The 23700-nt window shown below is 38.9% G+C and overlaps 1 protein-coding gene across 2 annotated transcripts in view; it reads left to right on the top strand.

Annotated features, from left to right (window-relative positions):
• The first annotated feature begins 10875 nt into the window (after positions 1-10875).
• The window catches only part of LOC149235636 (short integuments 2, mitochondrial-like), a 267031-nt gene continuing 254206 nt past the window's right edge, over positions 10876-23700 (top strand). For both annotated transcript variants that reach the window (XR_016246184.1, XM_089372163.1), the window contains exon 1: positions 10876-11997. Coding sequence is in view for 1 of the 2 variants with exons in the window: in XM_089372163.1 (XP_089228289.1) it covers positions 11845-11997 (153 nt within the window). In the remaining variant the exon portion in view is untranslated. The remainder of the gene's footprint in view (positions 11998-23700) is intronic.

Below are 23700 nucleotides of genomic sequence, written 5' to 3'. Positions count from 1 at the left end.
GGGTCCCCACACAAACACACATAATACTTGTTTTTTTGGTTTTATTTTTTTAATTTTTTTTGTATTTTGTTTTAAAAAATCAAATATATCTTTTAAATTTTTATGTTCTAATTTTGTGTTTTTTTCTCAGCAAAAAATCATAATCATAACTTCTGTTAGATAAATCGAGAGTTACATGTCGCAGATGCACATTGTGCATTCAAAAAGATAGAGATGACACAAAAAGAAAGCCTCACATACTAGTGTCCAATTATAAACTGAACCCCAAAAAGTGAGTAGACCCTCATCTCTATCCATTACAGTCGGTGAAACATATACAAAAATGAGTTGTTATCAAAATACATAAGGTAGATGAACTGGAAGCATGACCCAAAATTGTATCTATCGGAATGAGACAACATTCAACATCCCTTCAGAAAGAAAGAGATAAATCAGATATAACCACACATCATGTGAAGAGGAGCTATCTAGCTGTGAAGGATGGATGAATGAACTCTTGAACCAGATCACCTACATGCTTAGTGATCCTCCAAAAGCCCATAGCATGTACTACCCCAACCTTTGAAAGAGATTCTTCCACCCCATTTTGTTCCCTGTGGATGTGGCTGCAAGTAATGAAATCAAAATAGTGCTTTAACTAGAAAATATCATCAAGTATAGTGAGCAGTGTGTGATTATGGCATCTTTGTGTAGAATTGGACCAAATGATTACATTCATTAATCCAGGTGGCTCCAGAGACGCTCAGAAGTCAAAGAGGGCTCATAATAGCTCAAAAATCAAAGTCATCAAATGGGAGAGAAACTAGGACCAGATCATAGTGCTTGTCGCCCTGATTCCAATGGTGCGAATGACACTCAAATCCGAATTCATATGATCCAGATATTCACGGTCAACATTCTGGTCAAACTTGGCCAAGTGGCAGGCATAATGAGACAACAAATTGACCGAGACCCAACGCACGGAATCTGGCCACTCGACGAGCGAATTTGTCGCCTACTTAAATCATCCAGTGACCCTTATTTTCAGCAAATTAAAAAATGACCAGATTGGTTATAAAAACGAAAAAATAATCAAAAAAAGGCAAGCGGGCTCGGCCTATTAGACCCGCCCACCCCACCGATCACATCGCATTATATTATATATAATATTAAAAACAACAAAAAATTGGGGTGGCGGGTCGCCACCCCCGCCACACCCCACGGTCAACAACACAACATATAACTTAATCGTTACATCCAATGGTCACACACAATGTAATCACCAGAGTCGATGTGGGTTGAACCTGCCCAGCCCACGAGGGTCAACCTCACAAAGGGCGATGCGCCAAAATAAATGTAACGTTAAATGCCACCGCTACCAAAAAAAGACATGTATTATATCGTCGTTTAAAATGTTTATAACCGCTGGTTGTTAAATGTGCAAAAAAAAACTATACGTATATGTCCTAAAAAAATGGGTGGTGGGTCGCCACCCCCAAATGACATTTATTATATTTAAATAAAAATAAAACCCATGGGATAGGGCTTGCGGCTCTGACTAGAGACCCCGCCCATGACAACAAGCCTGTCACATTATAACAATACACTAACCACATGTTATAAATAAAGAGTGGGGCCAACGGGGTTTGAACCCACCCGACCAAGTGGGTCGGCTCGCCACTCGGGCGGCTCTAAGTGGCAACATCCTATGCCATAACCCACATTACAATATACCATAAACTGTTGAGTTAGAACAACTTGCCTTGCCACCAACGGTTAATAAAAACTAACATGCAATTTTAAAATTGTAATCGCCATATGTTATAAAATTGTCCATATTTTATTAAACGACAAAACAATGTAAGTAACAGGGTGGGGGTTCAACCTTGGGACCTCTACATGCCCAACTCAACGCTCCACCAATGCGCCAAGTGGGCCAACCTTGATCACTCTGCCCACACACAAGTATTTAAACGTTCGTTACTTATTCGAATGGGAGAGAGTATCGAGTGGAGGAGACACATGGTGGACTCAGGGCTGGGCACGAATTATGAGGTCGAGAATATTCTAGGGAAATATTCCCTAGAATATTCGACAAAATATTCCTTGATGCAGTGAGGAATCTAAAAGATTCCTTAGAGGGTGATTTTTCGCAGTGACAGAAAGATGTCAAAATTATACTTAAAAGAACCAAAATTTCACAAGGAATGTGATGGTGTGGTTCATTTCCCCATCTGAGAAACAAAAATTCAGGCAGCCAACAACAAGGAACCTCTGCAGAATCTTATGGAATCTGAAAGATTCCCTTGGAGGTTGATTTTTCACTGAGGTAGATTGATGTCGACTTTAAAGTAATTTTTCGCAGAATTTCGCAAGGAGCGCAGTGGTGTGCTCAAAATTTTCATCTGAGTAGCAAACTTTTCGGCCATCTTCAGGAAGGAATCTTTGGGGAAATCTTCAAGATTCTTAAGGGGGTCTAGAAATTGATGTTGTCAAAAAGGGGCCAAGTTTATAGTTGTTTGACACGATTTCGCACTACAATTTCAATGACGTAGTCCATTTTGTCAGCTAAGCTTTGAATTTTTAGGCCATCCCCAAAAGTGGAGGTAAGTGATGCAGTGATGCCATGTCTTTCTTTTGATTTGGTGAGATGATGATTTTGTTGATGAGATCCTTGTTACCATTATGTTGAGCGATACTTGTATGCCACGTCATGTGAGAATTTATTAGCTTGTCATGCTGAAGGAGGGCCTATTTGAGTGAGAGTTCCTATAGGGAGAACGTCTCATGGAGAGACATGCCACTCTGGTTGAGGGAATTTATCCTTGTAATGACAAAGAATGTACTATGTACTCATCATCATCTTGCAACATTTAATGAAGCGGCCTCCCCACTCTTGACATCGGGCCTGGAGACGTAACCCACACTAGGTGAACTCCGTTATCAATGTGTTTGTGTTGTTGACTTGATGGTCGTCATTATGTTTTCTCTTCTTTTAAGTATGCACATGTGGTTGTTTTATACTCTTTCATATGCAATTTTTCTAACATCACATAATTAAAAGATCTTGGTTAATTCTGGTAGTTGAAGAAATCCGAATCAAGAGTCATCACATGCACAAACCTGTTCACTAATAGGTGGAATGAGGTTTGCATGGAGAGGGGATGGTAGGGGGTGGCATGTGCCTAGGGGCCAATACGTGTTGTCTTGTGATCCCATGGATAAGCTTTCTACACCATCATTCACTCGATTTGTGGGGTATCAACTTCGAAGTTATTAGAATGCTTCACACGTAAATAGGAGATTTATTAAAATCTTTGGGCAAAGAGTTTAGCTTATTGAATAACACAAAATATAGTTGGTGAAGAGAGAATCCCATACTTCTTTAGGGCATTGATGATGTAGGTTGATTCCCTAAGGATATTAGGATTGAGGATATAGTGAAAGCTTGGAATTTGCAAACCTTGCAAGGAAACAAGAGTCTCTACTTCATTGTTATGTCACTGCATAACAGTGACATCTATGACCTATGATTTTGTATTATTCATGCCTGTACAAAAAATTTGCAAAAAAAACCATGAAATTTACATTATTCACCTTAGGTTTTCATTTTTCCAATACCATGATCTTAACACCGTCGCCACATCAAGTCTACAGAGCCTGATGCAGTGGTGAGCTCTGTGTTGTGGTTTGAATATTTTGTCTTTTGTTCTACACTTAATTTAATTGACTCTACCATAATTCTTTTAGTCGTCTCAGAAAAACACTGTCACAAGCAATGCAGTTTCTGACTGTCTCACACCTTTTCTTGGTTGATCTGTCACTTAGGGCCACCCTCGGGCCGTGGTCCATCACTAATTGACTGGTCTTCTCATGCCTTTTCTTGCTCAATCTGTCACGTCCCCATTGACTGACTGACCCTCTCATGCCTTTTCTTGTTTGATTTGTCACTCAGGGCTGCTTTCATGTTGTTGTCCATCACTGAGAAACCCTATCGTTCAAATTTTATAATCCAAATCAAGTTTTAACATAATTTATACAAATATAATAAATAAAAATTCGTAAGCATCATTTCTATTCATATAAAAAAACTAATCACTTAAAAAAAATATTTCAAGTTTTCTAATTGACATTTAATTATTATAGCTTTTACATTAGTGTGATAAGAAATAACATATTATTCATTTAGTTGTTTCTCCGAACGAACGCATAAAGCCCGCGGCGCTCCTTTATTTACCTCGTAGTCCTCGTTTAGCTCTCCCTACAACCCGCCAACTGACCCAAAGAGGTGAGGGCGGTCTGTCCCTTATGCTCCCTCGTCCTAGGTGCCTTGATGTCCAGTGTGGCCCTACGGACTGGGTTACCCGAGGAAGCACCCCAGTCCTAAAGGCAGGAAGTGGCTAATGATACTTTTTGGTTGGAAGGAAAGCGAGCGCAGCGAGTGAGCTAAGCGAGCAGTAGCGAGTTTCACGGAGCGAGGAGCGTTATCGAAGCGTTAGCGAAGCGTTATCGAAGCTAAGAGGTGTTAGTCCAAGTCAAAAGAGATAGGGGGGATTATTATATACGTAAAATGTCAAAAGAATTACACATTTCTTACTATGATATCAATACTAGATTGAAGATTAGCCCTCGCAACTCCTCGAAGGTAGGGGCTTTATACCTTGGGCCAACAACAATGACAACATCAAATATTGATTGGAAGAATGTATTGGTCTTTGCAATGCTCAAAGGTATGTTGCTCCAGAAAAGACACCTCCCCACAACCCTATTTGCTTCTTGCTTCTCCTTTCTTTTCACCATTGACAGGATGGAAGGTTGTGCCCCATCTTTGGTTCTTGGAACAACGAAAGGTGAGGTTGTCACAGAAGGTGAACTCGTGGAGTCCCTATCACTGCCCCCAGTCCCATATATGCCTGTGGTTCTTGAGGATCTAGCTATTCCATCGACGACAATTTCAAGTTTGAGAGTTGCCGCATCTTCCTTGTCCGATGCGGAAAGGAGGAACGGAGTAAGATAAGATGAAGTAAGGTGAATTCCGCAAGGTTCTACTGGCGAGGGGGGAAGGTATAACCTTCCTTCTCTCTCTCACCCTCCGATGATAGAGAAATCAATGTTGGGCGAGACCGCTAGATCAGCAATAGATTCTTTGGAGAATCCTTCCGAAAGCTGAGAAAGCGACACATAACGTAGGAAATTCGGAAATCCGGATTATTGGAGAGGATTGGGGAAACCCCAAATCCCACCATGAATGACGAACTCCGTTACCCATATGATAGCGCGGCGCTAATGAAGTGAGATTGACTAAGCTTAGAGTTAACTTCGGGAAATTGACGGAGAAACCTGAGGCAAGTTGGTAGAAATTCTCATAAGTGAGGCTGAAAAAACCTATTTCCAGGCAAAAAGGGGGACTGAACGAAACCATAGTGGCTAGGAAAGCCCCGGGGATTCTATGGTAAATTGGAAACGTCGGAGTAAACTGCGGCTTGTGAATAGTAAGATGAGGTGATAACGGCCGAGTGATGTTCGTATTTGGGTTGACTAAGTTTCGCATGATTGGGGTTGACTAAGTTTCGCATCAAGGTGACAGGATTTGAACCTATGGCCCTCTGTACCCAAAACAGCCGCGCTAACCAGACTGCGCTACACTTTGTCTCACCCCAGTTCATCCCAATGAAGACTCCTTCTCACTATGCTATGAATGGGATTTGTGTCGATGAACACCAAAACCAACCCCTCGCTTCTCATTTGTTTGGTCCGGAACTTGCCCTTACCTTCTTTCCTTCCTTCGCTATGCTCGGGTAAGGTTTCGGGGCAGTTCGCTTGAATAAAGCAAGCCAGGGCCAGTTCTGTATAGAGGTGGCCGGGTGAATAAGGAGTATAGTGCCAGTAAGACTCGCATGCATAGAGGCGCAGGGAGGCAATGATTAGGAAGTGTTCTCCCTTACCTGAGCAAAGCGTAAGGGGCGCCGGCCCTACCTAAATGAAGAAGAGATCAAACCCGGGGGGCAATAGGCCCAGGAAGGGGCTTTCATTTTAAGAGTCATTTTCTTCGCAAGATCCCGAATTGAGATCTCTCCCGAATTCCCTACCTAATTGATTGATTGGATCAAAATGAAAGGATGCGTAAGCAGGCTTTTAGTTACTTATTTGAGAGGGGCCACCCAATAAGTCAAATCAATTTCTTGCTTGCTCGACCAAAGAAAAGGGCGAGGGCCCCATATTACTTAGGGGTCACTCACTCATTCATATGGGTGAGGGTGCGTTAGTACACTCGACTGTCAAGGCCGCCATCGACGAAGTCACTCACTCATTCCGATGGGTGAGGGTGCGTTAGTACACTCGACTGTCAAGGCCGCCATCGACGAAGTCACTCACTCATTCCGATGCCCCCAATAAGCATCAAGGATAGTACACTCGACTGTCAAGGCCGCCATCGCCCCTACTCCTTCATAGGGGTCACTCACTATTCATATGGTGAGGGTGCGTTAGTACACTCGACTGTCAAGGCCGCCATCGATTTGGAAGCTCGACCATCGGGCCGCCATCGCCGCCATCGATTTCTCGCTCACCCATCATATGGGTGAGGGCCGCCTAAGGACCTTTAGGTGCTCGACTGTTAAGGAGAGGATGCGACAGCAGGCTCGACCAAAAGCCCCCCCACCCAATAAGTAAATTGAACCTTTCCGTTCGTTCTTAGGTCGGGTCGCCCTCCATTTCGATAAACCATTCTTGATACCATCTTGATACCACCAAGCCTTCTCGGATCGGTTCTACGAGAAAAGCTTTTTTCGTATCGGTGGTGCAGGGGACAAATTGATCACTCACTGAGAAGTGAAACCCTGTGACTATATCGTCCCGAAGACGGATGCGACGGGAAGAAATGGCATTTGGAGGTGTTGCTGACTCCACATTTAGGTTTCGGCATGACACAGCTTGCACTGTCCTTTCGCACTTAGGCGCACAGCGTGCCGTCTCATTCGGTAATGATTCGACAATTTCCGGCGTAATTGAACGCAAGCTGATCCTAAGTAATTGCTGTTGTTCATTGGATTCCAGAGAAACCACTTCGTTAGGATTGGGGAATTGCTGCAATTCCCTCTGAATAGCTCCGATTCTCCCGTCGAAAATCGCTTTGGAAGTATTACCAAAACTCCTCTGAAGAAATATGAGAAAGCCTATGGAACGACGAGCTACTATCGTTTCTTCATTACATATTGAGATCCCCTTCGAACTTAAGACACGAATGAATGGAATAGCAGCAAATGGCATATTTCCCTCCTTCGTATTCGTGGAACTCAATATCGTTTGTCAACGTCATCATGACTCTTTTAGCAACTGAACGGAAGAGAAAATCCATGCCCCCGGAGGGACAAGCGGCTTCGCACCATTAGATATTCTATTCATTATGGTCGCAGAGATAAGCTTAGGGTTGGACCTCCCAGCAGCGACCCGCATTTCTCCACCCATACTCCTTAAAGAAAGTGAAGAAGGTTCTCCCTTTCGCTCAGGTCAGGTTCTCCTTGCTTTCCTAACGTCAAGCAAGCCCTGCCGGACCTTGCCCGGTGCGGACAAGCAATCAATTACCTTACCTTACCTTACCTTCTAGCTCTTTTAGGGGAATAAAGAAAGGGGACCTTACCTTCTATAAGGTACAGGATACTCTTTTTTATCTCAATCTAGCTCAGGCTTTTAGGGTAGGAAATAGAGAAGTGGGGGCCTTCTTATTCGGGGGGGCCTTTGGATGAATTTATTGGATACCCGAGAAACATAATCTTTCAAAGAAACAGCGTCTACGGCGATAGATAGGGGTCAGGTTTGGCATCTCTGCCCCCTGCCCTCCAAACAGTATGGGAGCCTCTCGGCTCGTACTGCTCACACTCCCGGATCTTAACCCTTGGGTAACCCTCCTCCACCCACCATAGTGTGAGAAACAGAGCCAGGCTTACTACAACCTGCCTGACTGACTGATAGATAGGCGTCGTGGTTCAAACAAACTATGGTACCTGCTTAGCTTAGCCCGAATGCCCCCACTGATCATTGGTGAGATCCGATCCCCTCTATTGAATGGGGTCCCGGCTCGTTCCTCACCTTTTCCGGATGATGCATCTCCACGAAGATCCACTCTTTTTAGACCCGCACAATCGATGGCGGCCCCCCTCTCAAATAAGTAACTAAAGCCAGTCGAGGGAAGAAAAGTGATTGATCCCGACAACATTTTATTCATACATTCAATCGATGGAGGGTGAAAGAAAACCAAATGGATCTAGAAGTTATTGCGCAGCTCACTGTTCTGACTCTGATGGTTGTATCGGGCCCTTTAGTTATTGTTTTATCAACAATTCGCAAAGGTAATCTATAATTACAATGAGCCATCTCCGGAGATGGCTCATTGTAATGATGAAAATGAGGTAATGATTGATATAAACTTTCAATAGAGGTTGATTGATAACTCCTCTCCTATTGGTTGGACAAAAGATCGATCCATATGTTACAATCAGATCGTGGCGGGTATAGTTTAGTGGTAAAAGTGTGATTCGTTACATTATCAACTCGAATAGTTGAAGGATCTTTTACATGGATCTTTGATCCATCTAAATCTCTATTTCCAGATAGGTTCAAAACCTTCCCTATGAATACCCAGGAATAGCATACCTTCTCGTAATCTGGGTCTGAAATGATGAAAGATAAACACATTTTTGGTTCCAAGATAGCGACACAGAATGTTTGAAAGGTTAGATAAATTACAGATCTATGGGGAAGATATTTTTTCATCGTGACTAAAACTTCAACTTATGGATGGAAGGACCCCAGGTTGAAGCCGAATAGCTATAGAACTATGACTTTGGTTTACTTGGGTTACCGGCATTTCGTTCGAGCTCGGTGGAATTTGTTCTCCTAGGGATCAGAATCAGTAGAAATAGGGAACGAAGTAACTAGAAAGATTTGTGATTATTTTAAACTTTTCAAATTTATCTTTCTATCAGGATCATCTAGAAAGTGAGTAAGTATTCTACGATTTTGGGCCATTCACTAAAAAAAGAGAATAAACTGACGTAGATGCCATGGGTACGATAATAAAGGTTTTTTATTAGAAAAAAAAAGGAGAAAGAAAGGAATTTTCAATTCCTTTCAAAAAGATTTGATATAAATACTCCGCTTCTTCCCTCATACCGCTCTCTATCTCCCATGAAGGAGCCGGATGACATTAAATTCTTATAGCTTTTACATTAGTGTGATAAGAAATAACATATTAATTATAGTTATTTTATAATTATGTTATTTGATAAGTGCAATATCTTTATATATTCAATTATATATTTAAATATTTATATGTAGATTTATTTATCTTCAATTATATTTGAAGAATATATAAAGGTCATTTGATAATGATGAGAATTGACTTTTTATTTTGAAAATATATGAATACATTTAACTTTATATCAACCCAAATCAACTCACGTAAAAATGCAAAACAAAACAAGGATATATATAAAAAATAAAGTGAATTATAATTATTATTTTATATTTTTATCAATAATATAGGAGGTATATCAACAAAAACATCCATGTTAAAGACTTGATCCTATGACATTACACATTTTAAAAAAAATATATATGGTATGACACATAATTCTAAAGAGCAATTAATTAAGTTTAATAATATCTAATAACACAACTCCTTAACATAATACATATAGCTCAATAATATTCGACAATCAAAATAATACACTAACTTAAACACAATAAACACAATTATATATATATATATATTTACGTATTAAACAAATTAACTATTTATTATTTTTTATAATTTAGATATTTTGTATATATTAAATTTAATATATTTTCATATTCATTAATAAGGTGTAGTTTAACTTATAAATAAAATAGATTTTTTCATCCGAATTAAAACAATTTCAAGAAAGAATGTGATTTTTTGTTGTTTAAAATGCATTTTTGAATGCATAAATGGATTCAACATCTTGAAAAACCCTTAAGAGCACTCAAATTCTGCAAATTAAATAATTTAAACTCAAGTTTTTAACAATATGAAGATTTTGATTAAAATTAACCCAAAAAAATGTCGTAAAAAAAACCATTTTGTAGACTACGTCTCATTAATAATGTAGACTTATATACATCCAAATAATAATGTAGACTTGTGTAGATCCATATAAGTACTTGTAACATTATCGTGAAATGTTTAATTTAGCCATTTTCAAACATTTACATTAAAATAGAACTTAAAAAAATATATTAATTATACTCCATACATAAAACAAAAACTACATGGGACAATGTTACTGCTTTTGTATTTTTTGGATGCTCATATATACACAAAAAAAAAAAATAAAAAAAAAATAAAAATAAAAAATACATCTATAAAAAACAAAAACAAAAACATTACTCCACATAACTTTTGTGTTTAACTTGTCCTTTACCCTTCAAAATAAGCAAATGTTTTTTTATCCTTCAAAATCAATGATGACATCTAATACCCTAACACTTATCACTCTTGTTTTCAATGCCATTATTAGTAAACTAAGTAACTCTTTAAAAAATATTTTGCAACATGATTAAATTACAATAAGGATATAGGATTGTTAACCATGGAGTTAACTCAAGGTAAACTTGAAAGGAAGCTAATTAACTCGAAAGGAAGCTAATTAGAAATTGTGTTGAAGACATTAAAGCAATCTCGCAAGAACCCATCAATTGATAACACATTTAAAAAATAAGCAAATTGTGAGTTTGATAATTTAGAACTAAAGAAGAACTGAATATCTTAAAATTTTCCATGTTACAAACTTTGTTATTTCATATTTAATGACCAAAATTGGATCACAATAATATTTACGCATTACTCATCAACATTCCATTCCTCCCCACACACTCTCCCCACGAAGTAAACGGTGGCTCCGCTTTTTGTTTCTACGATTTTGAAAAGCTTTTCAAAAAATCCTCTAAACCCCTTCTGATCAAAGCAATTGGTTGGTATACCACCATACAGTATGAGAAATATATCCTATATGCGCATTTATGTTTTGGCAATGACGTTGTGTGTGTCAGGGATATGGTGCTGAAGGGTTTTAGAGGGGTTGAAGGACAGAAAGGGCCATAAGTGCGTGCCCTATTACTTACGATATAACACACAAACCAGTTTCTAGTTTCAGAGGCGAACCTGAGACCATAAATCAATTAATTGGTGGGTTTTGGTATGTCTAAGCGGTTGGCTGGTTATTGCTCTATATTGGTGCGTAGGTCTTTCTTAAGGTCCTGATTACTACTATTGCTGCTACAAGCTTGAGGCCACCCTAGCCCATTGAGTGTTCTACCTATAGGCATGCGTGTTCTACGTTCTAAACCCACTGACTAACTAACTGACTTACTCACTCACTGGGCACGTGTTATCAAGAACAGGTAACACATTACGATCAGAGACGACTGGATCATCGGTTAAGGCTGGTGGAGAAACTGCTGCTGTACCGACAGGGTCTACTTTTGCTACCCCATCTTCAGCCTCTATAGCTGCTTGCCCATACGCTGCCTCTCTAGTGGCGGGTGGTGTTGCTTCAAGGTCGCGGTCGTCTTAGTTTTTCCTAATTGCCTACGGCGAGGCTGGTCTTTTTGCTCAAGAGGGGAGTTCAAAGGATAAAAGGCTGGTGGTTGTGGCTGTCCAACTGCCAGTGTTCAAGTAGGCTAAACTACAGCTAGAGATAAGGGAAAAGAGCTCTATTAGGTCTGAAAGAAAGGAGAGAGTCACAAAAGCAAGGAAGAAGCTCGAATCAGGAGTGTCATAGCCAACATAATTGGCTGGAGAAAGCACGACAGCAAGCAAAGGCATTGGTGGCTATCAGAGAAGAAATGGCAGGCATGGGAAAGCTTCTGGGAAAAATGGCGTTCAATTCAAGTGGAGGGGCGATCAACTGGTTTCCGGGTCACATGGCCGCTGCCACTCGGGCCATCCGAGAGCGCCTCAAGTTGGCCGATCTCGTCGTAGAAGTCAGGGACGCAAGGGTACTCTTTCTTTCACTTTCCATTACTCAGGTTCAGTCCGAAATCTAATGTAAGGGTGAGTATGACATGCCCCTTATTTCGAAGCTATAAGAGTGGTAGGCATTCGGGACAGAATCTATCTCCTTCGGTAAAGCCCAGTGAAACCCTCGACTCCCGCTTGAAACAATGACCAGCCCCGAAATTGCCTTAAAGCTCCAAAATTCCCTGCTAATTGCAGAGCAATTTTCATATCAATCAGCCGCATTGACAATAATATCAGCATACATATTTTGATTGCGAGCCCTTACATAACTCCAGTTCTCCAAAACAAATCACTAGTCTCACTCTATTCTGTTAATGCACATTCAGTACTTAAATTTAGTCGCAGGCATCCAGTTCATTTATTTTACTGATGCCCAATTGTGCCGTGCTTTCGTGATTAAAGCAGCTGCACGTGAGGCCACCCGTCAAGGTTCAATTTGCCAGGTGATTGAATAGGTGGTTGGGCAAGTTCTGGATAATCTTGATTAAGGCAGCTTAGTTGAATGAAGTTATAGTCATTAATGGTTTTCCCTTTAGTCGTTACTCGTAATGCCTGGTGAGAATGAATGTTCTGTAATGCCAGACGTATTTTCGGTAATTGTAATACTTGTAGAGTTTTATGAAAACATTTTGAAAAAAAGGTTCTAACTTATGTCTATCTCCGGGAAATTTTATACCTATTTTTAATCAATACTTAAATGATATTTTAGGGTTCTTAAAAGACAAAAAGCTACTGTTGTCCTAGTCATTTAAATCTGAGAATCCCATTGAACCTCCATATCGGATTTTGATCAATTACCTTTTTTTAAAGCTAGTCTAAATCTTATATTAATGCTGAGTAAAATCTATATGTAGACGCTGCTGATCTGCCATTAATGAAACCAGATCAGATCAGTAGCAGAAGAGTAAAGCTTTTGTCTATACCGTTTCGGGGAATTTACTAGGTCCCGAGAAATTAAAAAAAGAGCTATGCACAAAAAGAAAACAATCTATAGGTCTAATGCTACTTATAAGGGCATCAACGGTGCCTCTTCCAGCAGAGAAGAAAAACTGAAATGCGATTAAGAAGAGGGGGAAGTGTCTACTACAATTGGAGCTTGGAGCTTGCCCAGTGGTGTTCTCAGGTGCAGTGAATTCCAGGTCTGCAACTCGTTTGGCCATTGCCATAACCTTCTGATCCACCTCTTTGATTTGAAGCTGAATTGCATCCAACTGGACTTTGCCCATGACAGTTTTGCAATACAGGTCCACAGTCTGATAATAACTCGTGTTTCTACTGTGAGTATTGCCTGTGTCTGGTATCTAGGGCCCAAACTCCACATAGATATTGGCATTGGGAATGAAACCACTCTCTAGACATGCATTTTCCTTGGTCGATTCAATTTCTCTGCAAAGGGCTGATGGGATTTGTATGCGGAAGACTGCTGTGAGGATTCAGCTCCCTGTTGAGCTCGTGAGATGAACTGTGGGGTCAACCATGCCGATTGCGACAGTCTGAACCCCTCCACACCATAGTTCAAAGTTGGAAATGAAAACTGACACGGCAAACTCTCCAACAGAAAGGGTAAGCACCCACCCACGAGAGGCTCCTCTCCGCCTGGGACCCAACAATCTTGCCAATAGCGGAGAACGCAAAAGACTTCTGAGAAATCAAACTATTTGGGCTATTTCGAACACAACCAGTATACAGCGAGTTACTATGCCTGGAAAAATCATTAAGACTATTATAACCAGAACTTGTGCACTCATATCTATGATTGGATGCATGTTATGGCAGGTTGGTGGTGCACCCATCTGTCCTGCTGCGGCCCAAAGGAGATGGAAATCGCAGCAATTCACTGCCTGTAGGCAATCGCTCTCCTATCACTCCATCCAGGGGCGGGTATTATTAATCAATACTTGAATGCTATCTCAGGGTTTGTAAAGGGCAAAGAGCTACTCTTGCCTTATTCATTTAAATTCAAGAATCCCCATGTTACACATTTCATTGCTTGTCATTAGCTCTTACCAGGCTTAAAATTTGAGATCTAACCTTCCACCTCAAGAAAAATATACATGATTACTAAAAACTCATAATGCACTTTTTATAAGTACTTATAAAAAGTTGACAATCTTACTAGTACTTATAATTAGTAGTTTTTATATACAGTCGTTTTAAATCTACAATATATTCATATAAACATATTCCTATTATTATTTTGATGGCCAATTTACTGAACTTCTCGTTAAAGAAATTGTCTTCCAAAAACCGCATGTCCCTCTGTGGTAAAAAGTTAAAACTAAGTGCATATGGCTGTTAAGTTTTAAGCCTGTGTCTGAGATAACATTTGGCTATCAAAGCACTTAGCCTTCACCTTTTTAGCTGTGAGTCGGGGGGCCTTGAGGTCCAAGTATTTCATTTTTACTCAACTCCAAGATGAGACTTTGATTACTGTTTTTCCTAACGAACATCTCCAAGATAAGACTTTGATTATGGTTTTTCTTAAGAAATATAAACTTTACCTTTAAAAATCCCTTTTGCATTTTTTTTTCTTTTTCAAGTGAAATTCGTCTATGTAATGTTTCTGGGAAATTACTTGCCTAAGGGACCCAATAGCCTATCTATCCCCGTAGGCTACAGTCCTCCATGAAGAGGAAACCCCAAAATTTTCAATTCTGGGTGAGTTTTAGGGTAGCTGGGCAAAGAAAACCCAAAACTGGGGTTTAAAGTGAAATTTACCCAGTCATTAAAGGAGGAGAGACCCCTCTAGGAAATCTATAAATATGAGAGGGATAAATCGATTTTGGATTATCATTATTGGATCAATTTGTCTCTGCTTTTCTTGAGCCTGAGGCACTAAGGGTTTTAAACCCCCTTTTCCCTACTAATTTTAGTGGTGAAAGATTCCACCCTAGTTAGTAAACTTTTTTCTATTTTTTTTCTACTTGTTTCTGGCATAGGTTATTGGACAATTCTGGTTTGAACTGTGGGTCTGGTATTCTATTGTTCTGGCAACAGGAAAATCTAACTTCTAAATGATATAGGGCTTCTGGGCAGAGCATATTTATCATAAACATTCACCCTCTTGGTTTAAGAAAACAGGATGTCACCCTCCTGTGGCATCTGCATTCCCTTTGTAGTAATAAACGCACATCCTGGAGCAGATCGGGGTTCTGAAGCTAAATAAGGTAGATCAAGGGGATTTTATGAAGCTGGACAAATTGTTTGAGATCCAATAGCGATTGCAATTTGGAGCATATTGGAATTTTGAAGTAGTTTCTCCTTAAAGCAAATTGGTCGAATCTTTGAGAAGGGGTTTCCTGGAACCGAATTAGAATTTTTTACTTGAGTGAAGCACCTTGGAGCAGAATCGAAGTCGCTTAGGTCAAGTCCCTGTGAAGGTTGCGAAGGTTATCTTGTGGCAAACAAAAGACCGTCTAAGGCCAATCGAAGTCTCCTGGAGTGTAATGCTATATTTTCTGTTCTGTGGTTGTCTGAAAGTACACAAGAGGAACTCTGCTAGATTGAACCCCACTATAATTACACAAAGATCTAAAGCAGGTCGAAGCCTCTTGAAGACAAATGTCACTTTTGGAAGGCCGAACTGTAATCATCCTTCCCCAAGGTTGCCACGGGGTATCACAAGGGAAGGTTGAACCTTTCACCCTGTACATAGCGCATCACTAGGGGAGGGTGAGTGGCCCTATGGTCCCATGTCGCTCCAAGAAGTACCCCAAGCCCCCCGGAGCTCAATGTATGCATCATACACGACCCTCATAAGAGGGTCTCTCAACGACACCAAGTTGTTCTCAGAAAGTCAAGAATTTGACCTTTCCTAGGGGTTTCGTCAAAATGTCGGTGACCTACTCATCTGTACCGATATGTTGGAGCCTGTTGACCTCTACCGGTCAGCTACCCATGCAGTACACCCCCTTTTTCTTTGCAAGAAAAGGGCAGCACCTGATCAGCGTGTCCGTGCCATCCAACAGTCATCAGCAGCTTGATCAATCTAATTGTAAACCCAGTCTGCATGTATTAATTGTAAATAATCTTAGCAGATATGAGTCGTGTATGTGAATTGCCTAGGTGGACCTAACTTTCTAGTGGTAATCTACGTCCCGGAAGGTTTTTTGTCTCACCGATCCATGGATCGGCAGAGTTTTCCTTCAAACCTGACCCCAAAGCCGGGATGTATTTTGTCATTAGAACTTTAGGAGAATCCTAGTGTGTTAATCTGCTAGATTATAGTTGTGTCGCAGAACTGGGTGATTTATGAGGGTTTGTGTTAAGTGGGCTTGTCCCCTTGAGATGTAAGTTGTAAAAGTCATGATGTAATGTGTCTTGAGGGTCGAAAAATGTTTTATATCCCCTCGTGAGTCCTAAGTCCTAGGTCCTAGGTGATGTTTCCAAAGGCTTAGTTCGATGATCCATTTAAAAAATGAAATAAAATAATAAAATAAATAAAAATTAAGAAATTAAAAAAAATAAAATAAAATAATAAATAATAAAAAAAAAAAAAAATTTTAAAAATTTTAAAAATGAAATAAATAAAAAATACTAAAAAATTTAAAAAATTTAAAAAATGAAATAAATAAAAAATAATAAAAAATTTTAAAAATTTAAAAATTCAAAAAAATAAAATAATAAATAATAAAAAATTAAAAAATTTAAGTGAATAAATCGACGGATGAGATCAAGAGATGTCTTGATCCTCATCAACGGTCGAGATCATTTCTACATGGATCATTCGAACTAGCCGTTGGGATCATTTCCTTTATATAGGGTCTTAGGTGGTCATTTGAGATCATTCGATCTGTGAGTCTGATACTGAAGAAGCTCTCTTGTAAATCTGTTTCTGGTTAATAAAAGAAGACTTTGGGGTCCATGCTGGTGTTACTCTCTTAAAATGCTGTGAGATTGTTTCATTTTCTGCATATGTTATTTTCAGCCGTTAATAATAGCTTTTTGTAGAGTATTGTGAGCACAGGTATCTTGTTCACTTGCTGGGGTTTGGGTGCTGTTAGGGTTTCTGAAGTAATGGCAGGTATCTCCATTACTTCCTGAGATCTAACAGCATTTTTGCCCTCTTTATTGACAGTTGTTTTGAGCTGTGCAGAAAACATTTTCTGAAGGAAAATTGTGGGCGTTAGGGGAAGTTCTCGGCTGAACCAGCCAACTCCCGCAAGCATTTTTTGCTGAACCCAGTTGGATTTGATCCTGGGTCTATCATTCGGTTTATTTTTCTAAGTTTGCATGAGAGATTTTCTGAAGTTCTTCACAGTGACAATCTGAAATTTCTGTTCTTTAAAATGTTTTCCGTCCTTATTGCTAAATCTGGCTGTTAAAGGGGCCAAATCTGTACATTAATTAGCTGTTCTAGGGTTCCGAATTTATTTTATGTAGTTTTCATTAGGGTTTAGGGTTTTTAGGTTAATTTTTGATTAGCTTTTCGATAGCAAGGGTTTTGCACAGGCTGCAAAGTATACATTAATCCTGGGCGAAATCTTTGGGGAGATCCATTCATATATCGGTGCATTGGCTGAGCAATTCCTGTCAACAGAGGAAGGTTCTCTCTGCATATACAAGGGGAATCATTTTTACCTGCCATCAAAAGAAACTGCTGAATGCATTAAGGGAAAAGCACACAAACAGTGGTTTCAATCCAAAATTTGTCACGCACGGCATCAAGTCTCATTCATGCGCAGTAAAAGGTAATAAATTTTTTGCGTAACAGGTAAAATCTGAAATCCAATTCGTATATTTTTCTTGCCGTCTACAGTGTTATTGTTGCCTCTGCTTGCGTTAAAATTTTTTTGTGTTTAAAATCTGAGCCGGGGTCACGATTTTTGGATCTTGGCATTTATCAACTCTTGCAAATCTGTAGTTTGGCTTGGTTTATCATAAATTTGCAGTGCGTGGGTAGCATATATTTACGGTGGCGTTTGTTTAATTCGCATTCTCATCCAGTGGCTCGTTTCATTCAGTCTTTTATTTACCGCAGCCAAGAGATTATACCTGAAACCCTGCAAATATTTCATTTACCTCGCCAGCAAATCTATACATTGTGTCCAAAGCCATCCGCTGCCTCGCGCCATCGAAATCTTTGCCCTTCGCGTGATATCTCGCTGCTGTTCATTCCGTTTCATTCCGTCAAGCATTGCAGACCCGCGTGCAGCTTGCCAGTCAACAAACGAGGGAAAATCCAAAACGTTTCATATTATTTTCCGCTGCATGAAGTGCGAATTTTGTTTTTACCTAAGATCTGATCACATTTCTCACATCGCAAGGGTTACGATTCAGTATATCATCGCAGTTTGTCTGGCGTGTGCTTCAGGCCGATTCATTTTTACCTGAGCCATCATCGCACAGAAATTCTTTATGGTTCACGATTCCGCCTTCTCAGTCGCCGTAGGGTATCACGTTATGCACAGTGGATTGTTACATTCGTTTATGCGCTTACGTTTTGGTATGTTTAGCTATTTAGATTAGGTTTTCATTATAGTTTCGATTTTTTATTTACTTTAGATTTTTTAAATTGTATTTTAAATATAATGTGAACAGGGTTAGACGTAGGTTAGAATAGTTTCGTATTTCTTTAGATTTTAATAGTGTTTTAAATAGTTTCTTTTTTTAGATTTTTTTTATTTAATATAAAGTCATGAAAAAATAAAAAATAAAAAGTGAATAGAATTAAGCTTTAGTTTTTTTCAAATTTTGATTTCAAGTATAGTTTTTTCTTTTGTAAATAATTCAATTGTCTACATTAGTTTAATTCATTTTTATTTAGTTTTATTTTAAATAAATTTTAGCTTAGTTCAGTTTCATTTGGTTTTGTTTTAATAGATTTTAGCCTTTTTTTTGTTTAGGATTTTAATTTTTGATTAAATAGTTAGATTCCTAATTTTCATTTTTTTAGATTTTATTTGAAAAAAAAAAAAAATTTCGAAAAAAGTATAAATTTTTTTTTTGTGGAAAATTCTCTTCGTCAGATCCAGTCATTTTCGGGAATTGTCGTATCTTTCATGCTGAGATCTAAATTTTTTTCAAATCGAGATGCGAAATTGATATCTGGTTAATGGTTTATGATTCGTGGTGGTTTAAACTTTAAAGCGTTCATTTTTTTTTGAAAATTCTCAATTGCTGGATATCGTTTTGATCATTCTAAGGACCTTGTGATGACAAATGATTGCTGTTCACGGTTTATGTTTCTATGTCATCTAACCAGTAATCGTTCTAAGGCACTGGTCTGCTAAATTAATCAAATCATTTTAGTGCTTATCTTGATCGTGTCTCGTGTCTCCCAACCAACTGGTCGACAGTTGGTCTCATCATCTCACAGGGACTACCCCCCTTAGCCGCGGGAGACAGGCTTAAACGGAGGGATCGGGGATCAGAGTGACAGCCCTCGGTCTAAGGGTTGTTGTGTCAATCCGCATGACAACATTTTTTGGCGCCGTTGCCGGGGAAATTGTTTTCTCGGCATTTCAACGACTTTTCATCATTCATCGTTCATCTTTCTATCATTCGTTTGGCCGGCAACGCCAACATTTTTTGGCGCCGTTGCCGGGGATAGAGTTTTTCTGTCCTTGGTTTTTCAACATCTTTTCATCATTCATCGTTCATCTGTCTATCATTCGTTTGAGTCGGCAACGCCAACATTTTTTGGCGCCGTTGCCGGGGACATTGTTTTCTCGGCGTTTCAACGACAATCGTCCTTCTCTTTTTTATCTTTTCATCTGGCCCGACAACGCCAACATTTTTTGGTGCCGTTGCCGGGGACAGAGTTTTTCTGTTCCTGGAAGTTTCATCGACATTCATCTTCTCATCTTTCTCATTTCTCATTTGAGCTGGCAGATTCAACCTTTGGGGTTATCATTTGGATCTTTCATTGCCTTATCAGTGTCTCTTCGGTGTGTTTCTTGTTTGGGTGGCGACTCCACTTTCTCATTTTTCCCAGACAATAAGCTTTCCTCATATCTGCTTGTGGTTACTTTTTGGATCCTAGAATCAGATTCATTGTTCAGGTGGCGACTCCACTTCTTTCATCTTTTGATTTTCTTGAGCAGAGATCTAGTTCTATTATCCATTTCATCCCTTACTGTTCATCATGGATTATTCATGTAAACCATGTCATTTTACTGATAATCTCCATGATCTTCCGAAAGAGGCCATTTCTAAATTATTTAAGTTCTCGGGTGGTGATTCGGTCACTGTTAAACAGCATTTAAACATGTTTACTTGTGTAATGATCTTATATTGTAGATTTCCTCAATATAATCATGAAGATTTCAAGATGCGTCTATTTGTCCATTCTTTAGAGGGTGATGCCTTGAATTGGTTTAATAATTTTCCTAATGATTTTTTCACTTCTTTACAAGACATTCTCAATGCTTTTAAAGATAGATATGATAGTCCAAACAGCTTGCCTTCTACCTCTAAAATTGTGCAAACGAAAGAAAGTAATCTTGTAAAAAATCCAGCTGTTGAAGAAAGTTTTCAAGATCAGAATGTGTCATCAACCGGAAATATTGCAGATCATCATAGTGGAAAATCAGGGACAAATGACAATGAAAGGGAAGAGCAAAAGCAAATTTTACGAGATCTAATGATGCTGGTGAGAAATATGGAAATCAATCAAACTAATTATGTCAATGATGTGAAAACTTTATGCACCCACCTGGAAAAACGTAATAGGGAGATTGAGGTCACGCAAAATCAGCATGCTAAGGAAATTGAGGCCATAAAAACTAAATATGAAACAGAAATTAGAAGCATGCAAAGCAAGATGTCAGTCTTAGAGGAAAATATGGTGACCATGAAAGTTGATCATGATAGGGAAATTGACTCTATGCAAAACAATTTATTAACTATGGATGAGGAAATGACTATCATGACGTTCAATCATAACAATCAGTTGGCTGACATGCAAGCGAATCATGAAGAAGAAATAAATTTCATGCAACATTGCTTGATGGACATAAAAGAAAAGAATGATAAAGTAATAAAACACATGCAAGAGCACCATGCCAGACAAATCAACGCTATAAAGGTTGAACACTCTAGTCAGATAGATGCATTTAAAATACAAGTTCAAAGGTTTCAGCAACTGGAAGATGAAAGAAACCAGGTGACATCAATAGATCAGGAGCCTTCTCATGTGCTGCAACAAGCTCCATCTTATTATGAGGAGGTCATTGATTCGATTGAAAGATGGTTAATTGAAGGTGATCCGGATAGACTTAAGAATGATAAAGATCAGATGCGGGCTAAAGAAAGACATATCACGCATACTTCATCTGATAGTTTTGAAATAGAAAGTTCCAGGTCATCAGTAATTCAACCTGCCAGAAAGAAAAAATGTAAGAGAAAGAAAATAAGAAGAAGATTTGATGCATCAGACGGCCGTGAGCAACTTGATTTTCGAATAGGAAAGAGTCCTACCATATGCAAAATTGGACATGGCACATCCGACAAGCAGCCGACAGATTTGCCTGAAAGTAGGCAAATGCTCAATATGCACTATATTGAACACATCTGATGTCGTAGGGCATCCTTTGTATCGTATTTCTAACCCTACTCCTTGTTTTTTTCCGCATTTTTGTTTCTGTTTTAGATAGTCAATAAATGAAGAGCTTTTATCTTTCTTGTGCTTAATGTTATATGATGATTTTTGGATGGACGCTACTTATTTTTGTGTTGTATGGTTGCAGATTCTGGATTCTCACATTCCTGCAAGCAGCAACGTGTCTCCAAGTAGAGCCAGATGTTGACCTCTACCGGTCAACTACCCATGCAGTACACCCCATTTTTCTTTGCAAGAAAAGGGCAGCACCTGGTCAGCGTGTCCGTACCATCCAGCAGTCATCAACAGCTTGATCAATCTAATTGTAAACCCAGTCTGCATGTATTAATTGTAAATAATCTTAGCAGATATGAGTCGTGTATGTGAATTGCCTAGGTGGACCTAACTTTCTAGTGGTAATCTACGTCCCGGAAGGTTATTTGTCTCACCGATCCATGGATCGGCAGAGTTTTCCTTCAAACCTGACCCCAAAGCCGGGATGGATTTTGTCATTAGAACTTTAGGAGAATCCTAGTGTGTTAATCTGCTAGATTATGGTTGTGTCGCAGAACTGGGTGATTTATGAGGGTCTGTGTTAAGTGGGCTTGTCCCCTTGAGATGTAAGTTGTAAAAGTCATGATGTAATGTGTCTTGAGGGTTGAAAAATGTTTTATATCCCCTCGTGAGTCCGAAGTCCTAGGTCCTAGGTGATGTTTCCAAAGGCTTAGTTCGATGATCCATTTAAAAAATGAAATAAAATAATAAAATAAATAAAAATTAAGAAATTTACAAATTAAAAAAAATAAAATAAAATAATAAATAATAAAAAATTAAAATTTTTTAAAAATTTTAAAAATGAAATAAATAAAAAATACTAAAAAATTTTAAAAATGAAATAAATAAAAAATAATAATTTTTTTTAAAAAATTTAAAAATAAAAAAAATAAAAATAAAATAATAAATAATAAAAAATTAAAAAATTTAAGTGAATAAATCGACGGATGAGATCAAGAGATGTCTTGATCCTCATCAACGGTCGAGATCATTTCTACATGGATCATTCGAACTAGCCGTTGGGATCATTTCCTTTATATAGGGTCTTAGGTGGTCATTTGAGATCATTCGATCTGTGAGTTTGATACTGAAGAAGCTCTCTTGTAAATCTGTTTCTGGTTAATAAAAGAAGACTTTGGGGTCCATATCTTGGTGGTGTTACTCTCTTAAAATGCTGTGAGATTGTTTCATTTTCTGCATATGTTATTTTCAGCCGTTAATAATAGCTTTTTGTAGAGTATTGTGAGCACAGGTATCTTGTTCACTTGCTGGGGTTTGGGTGCTGTTAGGGTTTCTGAAGTAATGGCAGGTATCTCCATTACTTCCTGAGATCTAGCAGCATTTTTGCCCTCTTTATTGACAGTTGTTTTGAGCAGTGCAGAAAACATTTTCTGAAGGAAAATTGTGGGCGTTAGGGGAAGTTCTCGGCTGAACCAGTCAACTCCCGCAAGCATTTTTTGCTGAGCCCAGTTGGATTTGATCCTGGGTCTATCATTCGGTTTATTTTTCTAAGTTTGCATGAGAGATTTTTTGAAGTTCTTCACAGTGACAATCTGAAATTTCAGTTCTTTAAAATGTTTTCCGTGCTTATTGCTAAATCTGGTTGTTAAAGGGGCCAAATCTGTACATTAATTAGCTGTTCTAGGGTTTCAAATTTATTTTATGCAGTTTTCATTAGGGTTTAGGGTTTTTAGGTTAATTTCTGATTAGCTTTTCGGTAGCAAGCGTTTTGCACAAGCTGCAAAGTATACATTAATCCTGGGCGAAATCTTTGGGGCGATCCATTCATATATCGGTGCATTGGCTGAGCAATTCCTGTCAACAGAGGAAGGTTCTCTCTGCATATACAAGGGGAATCATTTTTACCTGCCATCAAAAGAAACTGCTGAATGCATTAAGGGAAAAGCACACAAACAGTGGTTTCAATCCAAAATTTGTCACGCACGGCATCAAGTCTCATTCACGCGCGGTAAAAGGTAATAAATTTTTTGCGTAACAGGTAAAATCTGAAATCCAATTCGTATATTTTTCTTGCCGTCTACAGTGTTATCGTTGCCTCTGCCTGCGTTAAAATTTTTTTGTGTTT

The sequence above is a fragment of the Pinus tabuliformis genome, chromosome 8 (genome assembly GCF_031772625.1).
Source record: "Pinus tabuliformis cultivar Carrire ecotype Pingquan chromosome 8, CPIR1, whole genome shotgun sequence".
NCBI lineage: Eukaryota > Viridiplantae > Streptophyta > Pinopsida > Pinales > Pinaceae > Pinus > Pinus tabuliformis.
Note: the sequence above shows the minus strand (reverse complement) of the source record. Positions and strands in the feature narration are given on the sequence as shown.